Source organism: Abramis brama (genome assembly GCF_963993115.1).
Source record: "Abramis brama genome assembly, chromosome: 1".
In the NCBI taxonomy this organism is placed as follows: Eukaryota; Metazoa; Chordata; class Actinopteri; order Cypriniformes; family Leuciscidae; genus Abramis; species Abramis brama.
Window position 1 is genome coordinate 20,379,433 of NC_139963.1, and position 22,361 is coordinate 20,401,793.

Consider the following 22,361-nt stretch of genomic DNA (forward strand, 5'->3'; position numbering starts at 1 on the left):
GTAAGAAAATGTGGGATTTTTTTTATTACATACTAATATTAGGTTTTATTTCAGAACCAATGTTTTTGAAAACTACTTTTCTAATATTCCAGTCTTTTCAATAACAAAATGACTATAACACTTTTCTAAACGTGTTTTATTTTTTATGATACAATGCAATGTTTATTTTTTATTATATATTCTATAGTTTAGTTATGATACTAAGGTAAGCACAAACACACACCTTTCTGAAATTAATTATTTAGAGATGGGATGTCTTTATTGCAGTTATAAATATATAAGTACATGCATGTCAACACATGAAAATACTTTATATAACTCTAACAATAGTATAAAAATATAAGTTATACATTGTACTGCAACACCAAACCCAACACCATAAAACAGTAAATAAAGTTAAACTTTGGCTTATAAAAACTACGGCAAGGTAATACTCATTATTTCATTGACATTTAACCGTATGTTTGATCATAGTCTGAGCGCGCTGGATGTGGGATGTTTTCTATAAAAATGTAAGTAGATTCCATGAGAAGTGGGAGGTAGATGAACAGATGATTTTATAAGCAGAACAGATTCAGTCTTTGGTACCATTAATGCCCCTCAAAGGTCAAAGTTCATTGTTGAAATGACTGCAGCGGCAGCATGTTTCAGGTTTTCAGGAACATCTCCCTGATGATCTGCCATGAGTCCTGCCTCACGGGCATGTTTCCATAGGTGGCTGTTTCCCACAATGCCCTGCTTTCTTAAGTAACCTTGGCGGCAAAAGAGGGGTGGGGAACGACTGGTGAGGGACAGAAGGAAACAGGATTCTGAGGGAAAAGGACACATAGAAGCACATAATAAATGATTACATCTTGTAAGAACAGTTGCAAATGTTATTTTTCTGGCATATACACTTCTATTAAAAAATTTGGGGTCGGTACATTTTTTTAATGTTCTGAAAGTCTCTTATGCTCAGCAAGGCTGCATTTATTTGATCAAAAATACAGTAAAAACTGTAATATTGTGAAATATTATTACAATTTAAAATAACTGTTTTCTATTTGAATATATTTCATTTATTCCTGTGATGTAAAGCTGAATTTTCAGCAGCCATTACTCCAGACTTCAGTCACATTCTGAATAAAAACATTAATTTCTTTAAAAAAAAAAAAAAAAAAAAAAACTTTACCGACCCCAAACATTTGAACAGTGATGTAAGACCAGCAAACAAATGTGTGTTCTAAAAACGTCACGGGAACAGTGAGTTGCAATGTTCCTAAAACGTTAAAGGGATACTCCACTTTTTTTGGAAATAGGCTCATTTTACAACTCCCCCAGAGTTAATCAGTCGAATCCATTCAGCCGATCTCCGGGTCTGGCGGTACCACTTTTAGCATAGCTTAGCATAGATCATTGAATCGGACAGGACCATTAGCATCTCTCTCAAAAAAATGACCAAAGAGTTTTGATATTTTTCCTATTTAAAACTTGACTCTTCTGTAGTTTCATTGTGTACTAAGACCGACGGAAAATGAAAAGTTGCGATTTTCTAGGCTGATATGGCTAGGAACTATACTCTCATTCCTGCGTAATAATCAAGAAACTTTGCTGCCATACCATGAGTCCAGCAGGCGTAATGATATGATGCAGCACCTGAAAATAGTCCCCAGCTCGGGACTAAGTTTGTCTAACCTATTAGACCTAATTTCAGGCGCTGCGTCATATCATTACGCCTGCTGGACTCATGGTATGGCAGCAAAGTTTCTTGATTATTACGCAGGAATGAGAGTATAGTTCCTAGCCATATCAGCCTAGAAAATCGCAACTTTACATTTTCCGTCGGTCTTAGTACACGATGTAACTACAGAAGAGTCAAGTTTTAAATAGGAAAAATATCGAAACTCTTTGGTCATTTTTTTTTTTGAGAGAGATGCTAATGGTCCTGTCCGATTCAATGATCTATGCTAAGCTATGCTAAAAGTGGTACCGCCAGACACGGAGATCGGCTGAATGAATTCGAAAACGGTAAAACTCAACTGTTTGACTCTGGGGGAGTTGTAAAATGAGCCTATTTCCCAAAAAAGTGGAGTATCCCTTTAAAATGTCCAGTTTTCTTGTTGTGATTAAAACATCATTTAAGGTTATGTTAGTAACACGGTAATGTTAGTACAGCATTCTCCTTAACCTTATTTTTTACTTACAATATAACATTCTTTGAACAAGCAAATGCAAAACTTTTGTATTGTAAAATATCCAGAATGTGGATATTATTGGCACTCAAATGTCTTGACATTTGTGTAGAGAACGTACTGACCAGCATAAAAGGCCCTGAGGTCAGTTTGGAGACAGTGCTCGAGGAAGCGTCTGAGAGGTTGGCTGTGTGATATGGGCTGATCCCATTCAGTCAGGAAGTCCTCGACCATGTGATGAACGGCCCCGGGTCGCGGTAGTGGCCAGCCAACTGGACGCTGTCTCATGTCTTTCTCTATAGAAACATAAAGCACACTTATTTTAATATTCCAGTACATGGCTGTGGGACATCAACAGAAAGTCTACAAACACTCCAAAAACACTACAATCTCATACAATTCCACATATGTGAGAGATCAACAAAACGTGTTAGAGAAGCTCTTCACCTGTAGGTAGTGTGTTGTAGTAATACAGGACGGGATGGAGGAAGTTGGACCTCCAGGCTTTGGTCCATTCTGACTCAGCCCGGCCGGGCCCAAGCGTATCAGTCCGGTTTAGTCCATACTGCATGACCAAGACCAGAAGACCATGATCTGAGAGAGGCCGGCCAGATAGAGCAGACAGCTGGGGCAGAGCCTGCAGGGGAAACTCCTCCAGATACTCACAGTAAGTCCTGTGGAAGGAGGATTCAGAGCAGCCATATTTCATTTGACATACAATTACAGTCCCTTCAATATGTCATCAAGGATAATCCTTGAGTTTTGTGTCCACTGGACGTTTAGAAAGACTTGAGCTACTGTTCAAAGTTTGGGTTTGGAAAATAATACTTTGATTCAGGAAGACGCATTAAATTGACAAAAAGAAATCTTTTGTAACATCATAAATTTACCATGCTGTTCTTTTGAACTTTCTATTTATTAAATATTCCTGAAAGAAAATGTATCATGGTTTCCAAAAATAATAACATGAAGCAGCACAACTGTTTTTCAACATTGATAATAATAGTAAATGTCTGATCATGGAATGATTTTTGAAGGATCATGTGACACTGAAGACTGGAGTAATGATGCTGAAAATTCAGCTTTGATATCACAGGAATAAATTACATTTTAAAATATATTAAAATAGAAAACAGCTATTTTAAATTGTAATAATATTTCACAATATTACTGATTTTACTGTTTTTTGATCAAATAAATGCAGCCTTGTTCAGCAAAAGTTACTTATTTAAAAAAAAAATCTAAAATCCAAACCAGTTCAAAAATTTTGACCAATAGTGTTTATTGAGTATTTCATCTGCAGAATGATTGACACTCTGATACTACATATTGTCTCTTGAAACATCTCTTACCCTCGCAGTAAAATAATGTCCCCAAGAACCGCAAACATTTGGTACGGTCCAGAGGCTTCATTCACCCTCTTAAGAATCCAAGACTGCAGCTGACTGATGGGTAATGTTGTAGCAGGCCAGGCAACGTTATGGTAACGTTGCTCCAGGATTTTATGAACAGCACGCACTGTAGTAGCAAAACAGAGAAACTTTAATATGACCTACATTCTTATGATGTGAAATCTCATTGACTTCCATAGTATATTTTTTTCCTACTATGGAAGTCAATGAGACCAGAAACTGTCTGGTTACTGACATTCTTCTAAATATCTTCCTTTCTGTTCAGCAGAAGAAAGAAATTCATACAGGTTTGAAACTACATGAGGGTGAGTATATGATGACAGAAGTGAGGTGTAATGCTTACCAGTGTAGCGGAACCCATGAACAAATCCACCAGCAGACGATCGATAATCTCTGGAGTGGGCTGCCGTACCCAGGACAAACATGTTGGGCGTCCCTCTGCCTTCATACCAGGCTGTTACTCCTGGCAAGCGGCCTCGGGCACCGCTGCTTTGGGGCGGCCGTGCAGATCTGGATAAATTATGAAAATACTTTGTCAATCTGAAAATAATTCACATTCAGAAACTTAATCGTTCAAATCTTACCCATCAAAGATGGAGAAGTTAAATCGGAAGCCCAGGCAGCGGATCACTCGGTCGTACGGCTGTCTGAGGGAGAAGTTATCAGTGTGGTAACCAGGCAGATTTTGACCGGTGACCTCTGAAATGTTCTTGCCATTCTGGTCATCAAGCAGTTCAGTAAGAGTTAAATACAGCGGCTCCTTTCCCACCACCGATGTTCGACTTCTTTTCTTTGCTGTTCTTCTTTTCCCACCATCTTTTCCTCTACGGACAATGGCGATATCCTCCAGTCTTCCCTCTACTAGACCATCTAGAGATTTCAACTGGTACGTGTCTAATAGCTCATTATTTACTGCCCTAAAAAAACAGAAATGTTAAAGTCACCATGAAATCAAAATGGACAATACTTGAATTCAGAACGTTGCAGTGTTTATTATAAATGATTTATCCATGCAAGTCATCTTTTTTTTTTAAATTCACGTGCACCCTGCAAACAACATCTGTTCTCTTCAAGATGCGTGTCTCGATGGAGGGCGAGACTGAGGGGCCGTTTACACGACACCATTTTTAACTGAAAACATTCCATGCGCTTTTGGCCGTTCATTTACACAACGTTGGCGTTTTGAGGGCCTGAAAACACAAACATTGGAAAATGGGTTTCAAAGTGCAAGTTCTTAAAAACGATACCGTTACCGTCTCCATGTAAACTATAAAAACGTAAATTTGTGAAAACGTGACGTCAAGCGTATTACGTGTTCAGTCTATAGGCTCAAAGTGTTTAATGTGACATCGCCAACTACTGGCCTGGCAGCTTAAAGGTGGGGTATGTGATTCTCTTTTTTGGCCATTTTTTCAAAATCACTTAAAATCCTATTCCTAACCCACTTACTGAGTTAGAAGCACTGAAATAAAAATTAAGCAATTTAATCATCTGTGGAACGGGCAGGACTCGAAAAACTCCAGCCAATCATTTCCAAGACCACCTAGAATCATTGGACAGTAAGTTCGTCAATCAAACGGTCGTACCATACCCCCCTCCCCCATCCATGTCCATGTTCTTTGAATGGGTGGAGTCAAAGGAAAGAAGGTAGGACCATTTGAGTTGTGTATTTTCAAAATCTGCCGGCCGTTTTGCAAATCACATACCCCACCTTTAAAGTGTTTTAGTCGTTTTCGAGGACCCTTGTGAACTGGGATTGTTTTAACAACGTTGTTGCCTGTATGCGGAAAAAAGCAAAGGTAAAACTTTTCCGTGTTTAGTACATCGTTGTTGTGTAAACACCATAAATATCCTCACAACAACCTGCAAACTGGCATTCAGATCTGCCTTCATTTAGTTTGCAACACCCAACTTCCTACAATCCAGTCAATTCCCGAAGGACGAAATCCAGTCCTGTCCTACATTCCTTCTCATTCCAAAAGCCGTTTTACTTGGATATACTTCACAATATGGAAGAAAAGCCTATCGCAACTTCCATTTCATGCTGACTTTAATTTCAACTTAAGATATGTACATTTTGACTTAAGGTGCGGTAACATTAGCCAAATTCCGTGGGCAAAAAAGGTCTATTGTCAATAGAAAAAAAGGTCTATTTAGGACATTTATGTTTTGCTTTATTTTATAATTATTTTTTACAAAGGCTATGTTCAATGTGGCTATGTGGGGGGATTAACCAGTGAAAAAAAAAAAAATCAACCCATGGCAGCAACTTATAAGTAGCCCAATTCCACGGGACTTGGCAACACTGATTGTAATCATCCAATCAGTGCCCTCTGATTTTAGTGGAAGGGTCACGGATAGGTTTAGTGCTGTGATTATTTGAGAAGAATAGGATTGAAACGTTAATCCTACCTGCATAAATGTGACCATGGACCACAAAACCAGTCACATGGGTCAATTTTTTAAAATTGAGATTTATACATCATCTGGAAGCTGAATGAATACGCCTTTAAAGTTGTCCATTTATGTTCGCGATTGTGCTGCATTCACTCACAAAAATAAATGTTTTATACATTTACGGTACTAGGAAATTTACAAAATATCTTCATGGAACATGATCTTCACTTAATATCCAAATGATTTTTGGCATAAAAGAAAAATCAATAATTTTGACCCATACAATGTATTGTTGGCTATTGGCACAAATATACCCGTGCGACTTGTGACTGGTTTTGTGATCCAGGGTCCCAAATCACTTGTGAATTTTTGGTTGCAGACTTGAAAACATTCATTTAATGCATTTTGCAAAAAGTTGGACAGAGCGGAATAAATACCTGAGGTCCCCAACGTAGTGTGTCTGCCATGCGAGACGTACTGGGCTGGGACTATACAAGTGAATCCGGCTCGCTCTTCCCAAGATGCTTTGGGCTGTCTCAAAGGCGGAGTTTCCTTTGCCGAGGATTAACACAGCTTGTTCTTTAAACTCCTCAGGATCAGTGGGAATAGACTCATAACCCTCCACCAGGTCAGAGCCAAGAAAATCCACCTGCTGAGGAACCCAAAGGCCTGTAGACACCAACAGGACACTATAGAGACCACATAAAACATGTTATGAAGGCATTTCAGAAAGCACTTGAAAATATTATTAAATATATATAAATGAATGTAGTTACTATACCTGCACTGATAATTGACACCATTCTGATCGGACATGATGTAGCCTCGGTTTCCATTCAATTCTGATGCTTTAATTTTCCCTATATCAGCTCCATATTTAACCTTCAGCCCCAGCTCCTTCTCAAACATTGAAAGGTAACGTGGGAAGTCATCAGCATTGGGGTAAAGCTCCCGGCTTATTCGCTGAAACAGGAGGTCGGGCCTGTCACTCAACAGGGAGTTCCAATCATGACGCAAGTTGAATTCCTTGTTCCGCCTCCCAGTGTATATTTTATTAATGCTGATGAGCTTTCTGTGCCGAGGATATCTGAAAGGAATACAGTAAAGAAACAATGGTTCAGCTTCAAGAAAGAAAGTTTGCAACCTATATAAATAAATGTTAAGATACTGAAAGCAAATGAGTTATAGTGAATTATGTTTCATGTTACATTAGATATAATTAAAACTACTATAAATGTATGTTTTACTCAATTATGTTCCCTTTTTACTGCAGTATTTTGCAATAATTTAGTTCACATTCCTAGTTGAAATTGCTGTAGCTCAGTTTAAGAAAGCATCCCTTGTCATTCAGATTTTCACGTACATGTTGAAGAAGCTTCCAGGTCCTGTGTTTCTCTCTAGAATGATGTAATCTCTCTGGCTCCGGGACAGAAAGTAGCCCATCTGGAGCCCTGCAGGACCAGCTCCCAGCACACAGTACTCATGGCTCACGGTGTTGTTACGGCCGTGAAGAGCAGAACCAGAAGTGGCCAGGGACAGGACCCACAGGAGCCTGGAGAGAAGCTGAATCACACTCATGAGGCCTTGGGATGGAAATAAAAACAGCAGTTTATTAGAGCCAGCCGCTCTACCTGTAATAAACGGCTCCCCTTTAAATCATTACTGATAATTAATCATGCATTTATTCGGTTTTATTAAAACTAAAATTAACTGCAGATGGATATGCTGAGAATAATAAGCTTTTAAACTATAACTACATCATATAATAAAGCATACACAATAAATACACAACTAAGAATAAAGGTAAACACAGTAATTGAGAATAGAAATACAAACTATAAAATAATAGACATTATATAATACTTTTTTATATATATGTACGTTTACTGATATATGGCTCCCCTGTTCCAATACTGGGGATGCGGCGGCAACATCCAACACATGTAAGAGCGAAAAACACAGTATAGTGTAAATATGTTGGCATTAAATCAACGTACCGTCAAATACAGCTGCTCCTGTGATCCTTTAGTAACAGAAAGTATGGAAATAAAAGGTAGGCATCTCGTAAACTACATCTTTGCGATTGCACGGATTTCATAACATCTTCCACGGACAGAGCGTGCTTTTGACGTCACGAAATGGATGGACGTCTAACCAATGATAGACCAGAGGGGCGTGACTAAATAGTTCACGCCCACTTAAAAGCTGGTTCTGTTGATTCTTGTGGCATCCAAGTGTTTTGTTTTTATTTCCTGCGATTTTTTAATTAAAACTAAAAAAAATGTAGACTCTTTTTTTTTTAAGTTAAATTAAAACTGTTATTATGCACTCATCATTTATTTTTTATTTTTTCAAATGCTTTCCAGATGTTTCAGACCCAGACTTTCTTTATTATTTAATTGCGTGTAATTGCTTAAAGATTGCACGCATGTGTTGGACATTGTTGGCAGATAAATTCAACGAACTAGTGAGAGTATAAAAGACAGTTTTGTTTTTTTTAGAAAATATTTTAAATATTTTAAATAATGATTTTTTTTAAATAAAATATGTATATTTAATAAACTGAAATCAAGATTTATTTTGAAATCATTTACAAAAAATAAAGCAAATTATTGCATTAAACTACACTGTCATGGTTCTGAGATTTTGCTGTGTCATGTTTAGAAACACACCGACAAAGAAACAGTACAGTCATGAAATCATCGTCAACTATAAAATGCCCCATAATATATTTAAAAAAAAAAAAAACTTTATTACTCTTAATAACTGCTTACTCCTACTGTAAAACTTTGCACCACACTTTATAACCCATATAAACATATTTGACTGAAACAACTTATGTTGACCTCATGTGACTTAGTCGTGAGAAACCATTGAGATTTCTCAGTCTAAAAAAGACTCCAGTCATGGTTAGTGTAAGCATGTGGAACTAAGTCGACATTTTCACTTCCCCTTTCACTAAATCTAGTGACTCAGATAGGAAGGAAAGCGTATAAAAACGAAGTGGCGCAGTTAGGGAGATCATAGCCTCTGTGAACACTGACTGTGAAGAACCGAGAGACACAGCAACAAACACACACAAGGACATCGACATCGCAGGTAAGATGGTAAAACTTTATGTAAATATGTTACAGTGGACATTGTGACATTTGATAACAAATATTTGTTGTTTTAGGGATGGAATCCATGAAAAGCAAACCGAGAGATGGCACTGACAGGTAAAAATTACCACATTATTATTTTTATTTTTTTCTAACCACATTAATTTCATAGTGATTATAAGAACAGCATTTAAGCCTTAAGTAAATCATACCAAAAGTAGAAGCTACAGCAATTGCAGATGTAATGGATATTGTTACAGTGCTAGATATACAGGCTCGAATCGAGTCAGTGATTCTTAAAAGCATAAGTATAAATCAGTGAGTGAGTGTGCCATATGTGTTCTTTGCAGTGATCTGTCTGAGCTGATAAAAGCAGTCACCAAAGACAGTCATGTCCGAGCTGAGAACACACAACTGATGCTCAACTACCAGAGAGGACAGATCACGCAAACACAGTACAAGGTAAATATAACTGCACAAAGATCATATATTTCCAATCAGGATGCAAACAAACAATGGGGCCTATAACATGTAAACAAATAGATTAACTAGCCTAACAATAAAGGGGTTTAAAATAAATGTTTTTAGGAAAATATGAGGAATTGTATTTTAAAACATTCTAAAAGCTTTACAATATAACCAACAAAAAGTAGCAAAAATCATCATGAGAGTGCTGAGGTTTTTGGGGGCATGCTACATTTTCAGACATGTACCATAATAAAACTCTATGGTTTATATCAAAGTAACATGGTAATACCATGTGATGTGCCTACTGTAACTAACAACTATTTTGATAAGTGATTTATCAGTCAAACATGTTGAAGGCTATACATTTTAATGCATGAATTATGCTACATATTGTTTGCAAAAAGTTTAAAATAGATTAAATATCTCTTAAACAGATATCATCAGATTTCACATTATCAATAATAATAATAATAAATAGTGTTAAGAAGTCTGAGAAACTTCAAGAAGTCAGTACTTTTTTCATATGGTTAAGTGGGGTTTACAGTATATAGAACGCTAGGGTTCTTGACTTAATTTTAAAGAACGCTTTATGACAACATGGTTCTATATAAGGAGAAATGTCTTAATACTTTCATGTTTAACAGGTTTTTAAAAAAAAATTCCTAGTATTATAGTATGTTTACGAGCTGTTTAATTTGTAAAATTTAATTTCAATTAAAAATTAATTAAAACTAAATCCATGAAGTGATCCCATGATGAGAACCCCTTAAACGGTTCTATATATTTGAAGCGTCTGACAGAACCCTTTAAGGTTCTATAGAACCTTTTCTTCTAAGAGTGTACTAACAGCTAACTTCATCTGTGTCATCATGTGTAATAACTTCAAGTTGCTCTCCATGTGTTTCCAGCTTCTGCTGTGTTCTCTGTATGAGATCTACCAAGCGCTAGAGGAAGAGCTGGACAGGAACGCTGACCATCCTTCTGTTCAGCCCATCTACTTCCCTCAGGAGCTGGCCAGACTGGAGTCTCTGGAGCTGGACCTGGAGCACTTCTTTGGTCCCCACTGGAGGAAGAGGATAACAGTGCCTGCCGCCACACACAGATACGCACAGAGATTGAGAGAGGCGAGTGTGTCAGTCATCTCTTTAAGTCGAATGCATGGGGATGTGAAATTTTAGCAGATTCTCGTTCTAACTCAGCGCTCTCTGTTCCCTTTAGATTGGCAAGAACAGTCCGGATCTTCTGGTGGCACATGCCTATACACGCTATCTCGGCGACCTGTCTGGGGGCCAAGTGCTGGGCAAAATTACCCAGAAATCCTTGGGACTGAGCGGCACCAAGGGGATTGTATTCTTCTCGTTTCCTGGAGTGACGAGCCCCAACAGATTCAAGCAGCTGTACAGGAGCAGAATGAACAGCATTGAGTTAACAGAACAGCAGAGACGGGAAGTGCTGGATGAGGCTAACAGAGCTTTTGAGTTCAACATTGAGGTCAGCACTGATGTCATCTTCTTTTATATTTATATATATATATATATATATATATAGAGAGAGAGAGAGAGAGAGAGAGAGAGAGAGAGAGAGAGAGAGAGTGTGAGTGAGTGAGTGAGTTTGGGGTCAGTTACATTTTTTAAAAATAAATTAATACTTTTATTCAGCAAGGATGCATTAGATTGATCAAAAGCAAGATATTTGTTACAGCTGAAAATTCACACACAAGAATAAATTACATTTGAAAATATATTAAATTAGAAAACTGTTATTTTATATTTTTATATTTCACAATATTATATTTATTGTATTGTTAATCAAATTAATGCAGCCTTGGTGAGAATATATAACTTCTTTGAAAAACATAAAAAAATATTACTATGGATAGATGGATGGAGATAGAACAATAATCAATGGATGGATGGATATAGAATGATTATCAATAGATAGATGGATGGATATAGAATGATTATCAATAGATAGATGGATGGATATAGAATGATAATTGATGGATAGATGGATGGATATAGAACAATAATTGATGGATGGATGGATGGAGATAGAACAATAATCAATGGATGGATGGAGGTAGAACGATAATCAATAGATAGATAGATGGATGGATATAGAACAATAATTGATGGATGGATGGATGGATGGATATAGAACAATAATCAATGGATGGATGGATGGAGATAGAACGATAATCAATAGATAGATAGATAGATAGATAGATAGATGGATATAGAACAATAATCGATGGATGGATGGATATAGAATGATAATTGATGGATCGATGGATGGATTATAGATAGACGGAGGTAGAACGAGGGATAGATCGATGGAGATAGAACAATAGATAGATCCAAAAGTAATTCAAAGTCTAGACATTCTTACAAGAAAATAAGGTTGAAAAAATTTGAGGCGCGACTTTAAAAGATTGTTTTTATCTGTCATTTCAGGTTTTTGATGATCTTCAGAAAATGCTGAGCATCACAGAGGAAGCTTCAAGTGAGTATCAAAAAATAAGTCAAAAATTAGCTAGAAATAGTACATGTATACAGGTAGTGTTTTTGTTACAATCTTGCTTTTTGTTTGTTTAGGTGAAAAAGGAAACGACGCAGCGTCCAAAACTCCAAACACCTTCTCCAACTCTCCGATGCTCCAGTTTGCATTAGGTGTGGGAATCACTCTGGCAACTGTTGGAATGGGAGTTTATGCTTTTTGATTCAGAACATTTTATACTCCTCTGTGTGTAACATCTTAATACCACGACGAGGTCAAATCTAACCAAGATCTTTAACCAGCACTAGTCATGGAGAATAGAAAACATGCACTCAGTAATAAATCAAGTTCATTTAAGTGATCCAAATAGTCATTTTTTTCCCCCAAATAGTTTTAGACTTAACTTGTGGTATCATGTCAGCACAATTTTCCTTTAAAATATTTAACATTTTAAAATGTGCATTTACATTTATATTTGGCATATGCTTCTATCCAAAATTTAGTGCATTCAATGATTTTATCAGTCCATCAATGTGATTTTTTTTTAATATGTATTCCTGAAAAATGCAATAAAATTGAACTTTAAAAATACTGATTTGTGTTTTCTGTTAAAAGAGAGCAGAATATTAATTTCTTAAATTGCTTTATTGTTTCCATACAAAAGTCATATCTTTAGTTTGACAAGTGACATTAGATTTGTGGTGAACCATTTGTTTTCAATGAAAAAACACACATTAAGACAGTAAAGCACAGTGTTGCTATGGTAGCATTTGAAATCATAGCAAGCTTTGACAGATGAGAATAATTACTCGCCAAACAGTAAGATTGATAAACAGGACATTTCTCCAGCGATAGAGTGTCCAACACAACTATGTACAATAAATCTGAATTGTATATAATTTTTGCGGAGATGTGTTCAGATCAGATGTCCGGCTCTGCTGACAGGATTATGTGTGAAGCAGACACAACATCATCGCTCTACTTGACTCTGTAAAGAACCTTCCTCTGCATGCGGTGCTGCAGCTCACCCCTCCTCATCATCAGATGAAGGACCTTGTGAATGGCGTGTTCTGGGTATTTCTGTTCAGAGAAGAGGAGGAGAATTTAACTGACGCTGACAGTGAAGAATAGTGATGTGAGAAGTTGAGCTTCAACTCACCTGTTTGGTGAAATCCTGTATAATGCTGTGTTCAGACACCTGGGAGCCGATGGCGAAGCGTCTCTTCAGCTGTTTTTCTATGCGAGAGATCATCTCCTGATCCTCCTGAGTGGTGAATCCTTCCACACCTAACGTTACAGACATACAGCACACATCAGACTTTCCAGCTACATTTAGAGAGGCTAGAAAGGGCAGGGGCTCAATGACAGTAATCCGGCTGGTTTTTACTGAACGTTTTTGGTACAAATTCCACTGTTGTAAACATGGTTCATGATCACTTATCTGGCCAACATAGCTGAGGTTTTGTCAACTGAGAGAATGCGAGTTTTAGGCGCATCAGATACAACAGATCAACATACATATACATACATTTTTTTATATATATATTATTTTATATATTTTATATATATCTATGTATGTGTGTGTGTGTGTGTGTGTGTGTGTATGTATACATACATATATGTATATATGTGTGTGTATGCATGCATGCATGTATATGTACATATATATTGGTTTATTTTTATTTTTTATTAGGGATGAGAATTATTGGCTGTTTTAGAATGAAAATTATTACATTTTTACTGACACTTTAGGTCTATGGAAGACGAGTGAGATGAGTGATGCTTAAATATATGGAAAAAAAATCAATTACTACAAAAAAAACCTTCAAACTGACAAAACTATAGGTGTATTTAAAATGCAGAAAAAAAGTAAAACAAATTTATACATTTTATTTGCGACAAATTAGAGAATGTCTATTTTGGCAATATTAAAAACCTATTTATTATTTGTTAAATTTAACTACAACAAAACAGTTTTTTTGTGTCAATTCGAAAAGTGATTTATATATTAATAATCATTTATAATGTATATGATTTTTCAATTATTAAATTGATTACTTCATTTATTTTTAGGGGCAGTCCTAACCCTCCATAGAGTTCTACTGTGATATGTAGGGCTGTCAAAATTAACGCCTTAACATGCGATACATTTTTTTTTGTTTAATGTGTTAAAAATATTTAACGCAATTAATGTAGCATCCATTTTATCGTCATATTTTGGTTAGCGTTACATTATATGATCACGCTCTTATTCGTGCAAATGCTTTTAAACCATTCGAGCGCGACAAGCTGCCAGTGAATCTCCTGTCTGTGACACACAAGACTCGTGCGCACAAAGATCCGCGCCAGTATAGAGTTCTCTTTCGCGCTTGAACGAGCATTAACACAGAATTAAGCCAAAATGACAGTTGTCAAGTATTCTCATAAGAGCAGTCTTAAATGAGTTAAATAACGTCTTAAATTAACTTCAGATTCGCATCATGTGCGGCAGATTTCATACAGATATCAGCAGCAGTATTAGTATCAATAAAACTGGCGTTAATTCACAAAAAAGATGCCATTACAAGAAATATTTAAAGCATCCTGTCTTTGTTGTTTCTACATTCATTTGAAGAGTAACTGAAATTATTATAAATTAAAAACTCCAATGTTTTTAATTGCGATTAATTACAGAAAAATTACGCGATTTAGTAAAATTTTCACTAGAAAAATGTGTCTATTCTCTGCTTTAGAGACCAACACACTTACCGGAGAGACTGCCGGACAGAGCCGCGTCTAGCGTGGACACCTGGAAGAGTCTCAGCGCCTCGTCCACCTCTTCCTCTCCAGCGATGGGCTGCAGCTTCATCTTAGCCAGAGACTCCGCAATGCGCACCACGGCCTCCAGCTGCCTGCGGGACGACAAATGATCAACCACTTTATAATAACATAGCCAGACAAGTGCTATGTTTGAAATAAGCAATGGTACTGCATACAGACTGGTGAATATGCCAGTGGGCTCCTGTATGTAAATATACACTTTGAGGGACAAAATGAGTAAAAACAGGTTCCAGATTCCTGAATTCAGTTGTTACCTGACAGTGATGGGGATGGACGCACGTCTGTCAATCTCTCTCTCGTGTTCCCTCGCTCCGCTTCTCATCACCACATATCTGTTCTTCAGTTTCTCTGCGGCAGCCGCAGACAGGCGGGGTCCACATTTCCTGTTTAAGAGTTGACAACGCATTTAACTCTGATGACAACACTGTTTCCATCCAAAGCTGCGAATTTAAAGGGGTGGTTGATTATGATTTCACTTTTCTAACTTTAGTTAGTGTAATGTTGCTGTTTGAGCATAAACAACATCTGCAAAGTTACAACGCTCAAAGTTCAAAGCAAATATCTATATCTAATAGATATTTGCTTTTAAAGAAATCGTTTTTTAAGGACTACAACAAACGGCTGGTAGGGACTACACGACATTCCTCCTCGTTTAGTGACATCACCAACCCTAAAATTTACATAAACCCCACCCCCAGAACACGATTTAAAGATTATCATGACAGAATATGCTAATCAATGACTAGAAGATAGTTAACTCCACATCAGCTACATAAATTCATCAACTAACCATTCAGAAATGTCCTGTTGCTTTCTACATGTTGTCACTTCTTCTTGAGTCTCTCCATCATTGTCTGACTCCGGTTTGAACATAAAAGGCTAAAAGTTTTGAAATTTTCAGTGCATGTCTGTGTGAGGTAAAAGGACTAAAGCTGTTGAAGCTCCGCCCTCTGTGCCGGGAGCAGCAGCTCATTTGCATTTAAAGGAACAGACACAAAAACGGTGCGTTTTTGCTCACCCTCAAAAAGTTACACTTTTAACATGCTATATAAAAATATCTGTGGGGTATTTTGAGCTGAAACTTCACATACACACTCTGGGGACATCAGAGACTTTTTTTACATCTTGTGAAAAGGGCATTATACCACCCCTTCAACTTATTCATAAAATTGGAATATTACATAAAACAGGGAAATTGGCTCAAAACATCTGTAATAAAAACAGAACTGCACTCGGGGAAGCCACTGTGGCTCTTTTTCCCTCCATCTTAAATGACTTGCATCTCAGAGCACATAGATGAAACGCAATAAACGCCATCATGTTATCTTGCACTCGGATGCTGGTGCTTGTGAACGCAATCATGCAAGACGCTTCAGAGAGAATTAAACCAAATCATTCTGATGACAGACTTTGGCTCAGGTATTTCAGAATGACCGAACCAACATTTGAGATGATGTACAATAAAATCAGTCGCTGCTTAGTATAGTTATCCAATCACATTCTCTGTTGAGGCAAAGTCACGTGAATTTTTTTGTTGTGCATCGAGGGATTTGTGTTTCCATCATAGTTTATATGCATGTCGTCTTAAAAAATTATCTCTCTCTATTGAGCGCACGTTTTTTTATGCACATCTTTAGAATTTATGTGCATCTTTGCGTTTCCATCCAGAGTTTTTTTGTCATATCCCAAAATTCCCATTAAAAAAAAGTGGATGGAAACTGCTACTGATGAATGAGGTTTCACACTGCGTTTATGGACTTGGACCCAGACTTACACTCGAGAGTAGGCGACGTATTTCTTCAGCATGGCCAGAGGAATCTCTCCCTCGACTCCCTCCGTCTGCGTCCGAGCGCTCAGGTGAACGTTCATCACATGCCGGGCCAAAGTCTACATAAAAAAAATCACACAGGCATGCGCATTAGCTAACATGAAATCATTTAAACATGTAAAACTCTTCAATTAACTTTAGTAGTCTTTAAGCAGCACCATGTCTCGCTGTTGGTCGTGATGGTCTTTGATGATGAAGATCATGTCGAATCGAGACAGAATGGTGGGCATGAAGTCGATGTTGTCCTCTCCCTTCGTATCATCCCAGCGGCCGAACACAGAGTTGGCGGCGGCCAATACCGAGCAACGGGAGTTCAGAGTGGTGGTGATGCCAGCCTTTGGGTGAAAACACAAAGAATTGATGAGTCTGTCTGTTTGAAGAGACTGTAAGCTGAAGAAATAGTGGATGTCTATTGGTGAGTACAATGCAGTGATAAATCAGTCTGGTACCTTTGCAATAGAGATGGTCTGCTGCTCCATGGCCTCATGGATGGCGACGCGGTCATCCTCTCTCATCTTTTGAAAAGAAAAACTTTCATAAGCATTTCATTAGACTGCATGAAGACATCATTTAAGTTCAGGAAATCCGAACTGCTTAGAGGAAGTCCAACCTTGTCAAACTCATCGATGCAGACCACTCCGCCATCCGCCAGCACCATGGCACCTCCCTCCATGATGAAACCACGAGTGACGGGGTCTCGAAGAACCGAGGCTGTCAAACCAGCGGCACTGCTGCCTTTACCAGAGGTGTAGACCTAACCGACAGAGACAGACGTTTTAATCTGATTCTCATTCACAGGAAACAATTTCATTCATGCATTTAGCAGACGCTTTTATTCAAAGAGACTTACAAGAGAGGAACATAGCATAAAAAAGATTTATGTATCTGAAAGGAAAATGAAGACTAATCGATTCATTTCAATTAAAATTGTAAAATAATATATAATGCATTCCATATTAAATGCTTCTATATAACATTATTAAATATAAATCGCTTACAAGAGATTATAAAATATACTGTCATAATTCTCCATTAAAGGAAACAATTATGGGATTAAAAGAGCAAAGAATACCGATTACCTGCACATACATATATTTTTCATTATTTATAATTAAATAAAAATTGTATTAATACACTTAAAATTGTAATACAATATATAATACATGTTGTGCATGTAATGCTATTTTAAATATACTTGAATTTAATAACATTGTAATAAATTATATATATATATATATATATATATATATATATATATATATATAAAAAATATATATATAAAAAAAAATATATATATTTTTTAAAATATATTTTATTGTATAATATATATATATATATATATATATATATATATATATATATATATATATATATATATATATATATATATATATACACACACACACACAATAAAATATTCTGCATGTCATATATTAATATGTCATGTAGTATAAGAGATTATATATATATAACATTAATATATTATACAACATCCTGCATATATCAGATATCTTTAAATAGGAATACATTAATGAAAATAATTCCTTGGCCACAAATATGAACATTGAACATTCTTCACAAAAAAAAAAAAATCTCCTTTTATGTTTCACGCATAAAGAAAGCCATACGAACGAGATGAGGGCAAATAAATGAAGCTCCATCTTTATCATAATCTTACCCCAATGGGAGAACATCTCTCCACAAACTTCAGCAACTGAGACTTGGCTGTGCCTGGATCTCCCAACATCAGCAAGTTAATATCACCTCTGCGCGTCAGACCATCAGGCAACCTGACAAAGGCCATTTTGAGCAAATTAGAAAGGCAGCGAAAAAAAAAAAACTCAATGTGAAGAGGCGGCAGTTTCTATGTTGTCTCACCTCTTCCTGGAGCCCCCAAACAGAAGACACGCTATGGCCTTCTTCAGGTCATCGCTCCCGTAGATGGACGGGGCGAGAGAGCGAGCGATGGAGTCATAGACGGAGGGAGAGGAAGCCAGAGCCCTCAACTCCTCTTCCTCCTGAGGGGAGACTGAACCAGTGGTTCCACGGCCTGAAAGACGGTGAGAAGGTCATGAGAATGTCTAAAGAGAGATGTTGTTTCAACCCAAGACAAACGTTTTCCCATAATGTTTTGCACATGCTCACCTGCTCCTTCAGTATCCATTTCAATGCCAACCACACGCAGGTACGCTGCTCGGATGCCCACACCTGCGCCCTTATCACGACCTTTGGATTTGGCTTGAGCCACCTTTTTGATGGAGTAGATGCCCATGACGGTCACTCTGTTGCCTGGCACTACACGGTCACACAAGTACCTGGGAGGTAAAAGTCATGGATTAGACACACTGCAGAAAAAACAAGCATGATGACAGCATGAAGCTGTGAGCGTGTGCATCCACCTGTCGCAGTAGAGCTGCATGTGTCGTGGCATCTCCCCGTGGGGAACGGCATCCGGTGCTTCCTGCAGACGCTGAGTCTGGAAATCCACACACACGCACCGGTCCGGAATGATGAAATATGGATCCACAGGGCACTTGACACGGCCCGCCTGCTCGCTGTGGGACAAAAAAAGACAGGAAATTGGTATAAAAACATGCCCATTCTCTGTATATAATAGGGCTGGGTTGATAACATCAATTTATTGAGTTTAATTGATGCATTACACATTATTTGTCGTGCACCTCCCCCCAAAAAGCAAAATCTATGTACGTACTTTTGATAAAAGTCAGAGCTTGAGTCTGTTATATCACGAAATTCAAACAAATACCATTTCGGAGCTCTTTAATGTGACAGATCGCTGTAGCCGCCTCATTTCAGGTTGCAATTTAAATGTGTATTTAATTTAAGGGGCCATTTACACGACACCAACTACACTCTGAAATCTTTTTATGCGTTCTGGCCGTTCATTTACACGAAAACGACGTTTTGGGGGCCTGAAAACAGGTTTTAAAGTGCACATTCTTAAACGATAGTGTTATTGTCTGTTAACTATAAAAATGCGAATTTGTGAAAACGGTGACGTCATGCAAACGTGTTTTACCTGTTCAGTCTATAGGCACGTAGTGTTTCTTTGCATAGTGACATCGCCAACTACTGGCCTGGCATGAATACAGCGGTTTTAGTGGTTTACGTTAATCCGTGTGAACGGGATTGTTTTGACAACTTTGTCGTCAATGACAAATACATTTTTTAACAGTCACTTGTCGCCACCTACTGGTGTAATGATTTTATTGACAAATCTTTATTTGAAGCATCAAGTCACTATTTTGATCGCTTCATCAGTGTTTATATCCAAACAGAATGCGGTTTTCATACCTATACATGCCAGCTGCTCTCTATGGATCAGCGGCAGCACTAATGCAGATTTTAATGTTCGCTGTGATCATACTTGGCTTAAAAGACACAGGCAAATCGTTGTCATTTAGGAGTAAAATCACGTGGGTGTCAAGATCGCGATCTTTTAACGATTAATCCTGCAGCTCTAATAACACATCTATAAGAGAGTCTTTAAAATTACTACTAGTAAAAGATTTTGTAACACCGTAATAACTATACATTTTGCATTTTACAAGCAACTAACAATAAATAAAATCCTAACCCTATAGTATGCACATGTAGTTAATATTACTCAGTACTTAAATGTGTAATTGCACTGTAACAAAGACACCATAAAATGAAGTGTAACCAAATCATTTTATAAGACCATCTTTGTACTGATAAGTCTCCTGATATTGAAAATTATATGTAGACCAAAAATATGTTTTACAGACAAGTTAGTGCAAGAATATTTCTAAACAGAATGAAGTGTGTTAAAACTAAACTGAGTATTTGGCAAGATACTCACGTGTTGCACTTGCGGGGCAGAGCGTAACCCTGCAGTCCCGGTGGCAGAGGGATGTTACTGATGACCGCTCTGCATCCGCGGCACTGAAGACACACTTTAGTGGCTTTGGCCCTCACAGCCGTAGAGGATATGATTATACCGGGAATCTTCACGAGACGTGACACCTGCTCCGACTGCAAAAGATGATGGAGAGAAGTAGAAAATAAACACTTTACCTAAAATGTCAATTGTTTTCACTGTAGCTGTATGGATGTGGTGCACTAAGGCACAAATTAAGAGTAAACAAATACTCCATATCCATCCGTTTTCATTTTTAATTGTCAAGTTGATAGGTTATTTTCTCACTTTCAGGTTGCGGATGGAGGACGGGTGGGCGTCGCTCTTCAGCATGACCTGTATGTCCTGTACGGTCTCTTCTCCTAGTGGCCGTGGACGCGTGACCTCATCAGCCACTTCCTGCGCCGCCTCCTCCAACTGTCAATCACAGAGCAACATCATTAAAGGGAAAACTTCATAAACAACAATGTTCAAATTGGACTTTTTGTATTTCATAAATATAACACAGCATCCCGGGAAGTCATAATCACAATAATAAATTAAGTTATTTATTAATAAACTCAGTAATCATGTGAAATTACATTAAATGTGTAAATAGCTGATTATTAATGTATTACTGTGGTTTAAACTGCCTATTAAATATTTTATAAAAAAAAAATAGAATTAAATAATTACTTAAAAAAAAAAAAAATCCAAATGAAGTCTTGCAATATTTCCAATATCTATGTGAAAAGTTATTTCTGTAATTCTGTCCTTACCAAAGGCAAATTGTCAGTAGGAAGTTTGTAAAGACAGTCTGACAGATCTTCATCAAAACTGGCCAAATCCTCCATCTCCACCTCAATCCAGTACTCTCCCAAAGTATAGTGCCTCTTGAGCTCATCTCTGAGGGGGAAAATACATTTAACAATGGAGAGAAGCATTAGAATGATAGAAATAGCAAATGAAGATGATAACCCTAGTTCAAAAAGGTACGTTTTATGTACACAGTTCACTTTATTAGTGCAAATGCAAAGTAGCGTTAGGGAATCATTCATTTTAACAGATTTGATTCTTTCGAACAGTTCTGATCACTGAACCGACTCAAAAACGATTCCGTCATACAAAACATGTTCCAAATCGGTTCTACTGAATCATTTAGATTTAGAACGATGCATATTGCACATAACTCCAAGATAAATCTACAACAAACGTAATATGGAAAAAGTGGATATAATAGCGACATAAATATATAATGTTCAACGACTACACAGGGAAACGGTAACGTTAGCTACACATTGTGCAAAACGTATTGTGAAAAAAAGAATCATCACCAGGACGCAAGCAAACACATCTGATATCACAATACCTGTATTTGTAGGTGAATCCCGTGCGATCGGTTCCGACCCTAAATTGTCTCAAGAACTCACGAAACTTCTTTTTGATCTGGCTGCGTTTCAGGACCCCCTCATCGCCAATGCCTTCCCCTCCACCGAAACTGTCACTATAATAAACTCCTGGATCATCAAATCCCGACATTTTGCAAATGTGCTGGAGTGGACTCCTTGTAATAAACGATTAATAAAATATCACTTCAAAAAGTGCAGTGAAGTCTTAAGTTTTGCTACTATTCTGTGTCGGTCAGAATCAACAATGTGTTTCCCTGACACACGCGCGCTGACTTTCGCGGCAAAACCTCTAGACCTGCCTTGCGCTGAAGCCAGACTCCGCCCTCAGTGACTTTTCCGTCCCGCTTATTGGTCCACAAGCTGTTATGACGAGTTGCGT

At 37.5% G+C, this 22,361-nt stretch overlaps 3 protein-coding genes across 3 annotated transcripts; 1 reads left to right on the plus strand and 2 right to left on the minus strand.

The window, feature by feature from the left end:
• Positions 1-145: 145 nt before the first annotated feature.
• On the minus strand, positions 146-8,113 carry foxred2 (FAD-dependent oxidoreductase domain containing 2). Its single transcript, XM_084134700.1, has 10 exons — positions 7,978-8,113; positions 7,344-7,563; positions 6,762-7,067; positions 6,418-6,669; positions 4,168-4,500; positions 3,927-4,093; positions 3,524-3,689; positions 2,619-2,845; positions 2,297-2,467; positions 146-809 (listed from the first exon to the last, which is right to left on the minus strand). The coding sequence occupies exons 2-10, from the start codon at positions 7,556-7,558 to the stop codon at positions 601-603; spliced, it is 2,046 nt and encodes a 681-aa protein (XP_083990826.1). The 5' UTR covers positions 7,559-7,563; positions 7,978-8,113; the 3' UTR covers positions 146-600.
• An 824-nt stretch (positions 8,114-8,937) lies between these two features.
• On the plus strand, positions 8,938-12,636 carry hmox1a (heme oxygenase 1a). Its single transcript, XM_084110556.1, has 7 exons — positions 8,938-9,079; positions 9,156-9,198; positions 9,432-9,543; positions 10,458-10,673; positions 10,768-11,040; positions 12,003-12,051; positions 12,144-12,636. The coding sequence occupies exons 2-7, from the start codon at positions 9,158-9,160 to the stop codon at positions 12,266-12,268; spliced, it is 816 nt and encodes a 271-aa protein (XP_083966682.1). The 5' UTR covers positions 8,938-9,079; positions 9,156-9,157; the 3' UTR covers positions 12,269-12,636.
• Positions 12,637-12,650: 14 nt separating this feature from the next.
• Positions 12,651-22,279, minus strand: mcm5 (minichromosome maintenance complex component 5). Its single transcript, XM_084110547.1, has 16 exons — positions 21,943-22,279; positions 21,353-21,479; positions 20,883-21,011; positions 20,538-20,710; positions 19,093-19,248; positions 18,839-19,008; positions 18,572-18,743; positions 18,372-18,483; positions 17,304-17,447; positions 17,143-17,208; positions 16,852-17,028; positions 16,640-16,752; positions 15,120-15,248; positions 14,794-14,936; positions 13,205-13,332; positions 12,651-13,125 (listed from the first exon to the last, which is right to left on the minus strand). Exons 1-16 carry the CDS (start codon positions 22,110-22,112, stop codon positions 13,024-13,026), a joined length of 2,211 nt encoding a protein of 736 aa, XP_083966673.1. The 5' UTR covers positions 22,113-22,279; the 3' UTR covers positions 12,651-13,023.
• Between the last annotated feature and the right edge of the window lie 82 nt (positions 22,280-22,361).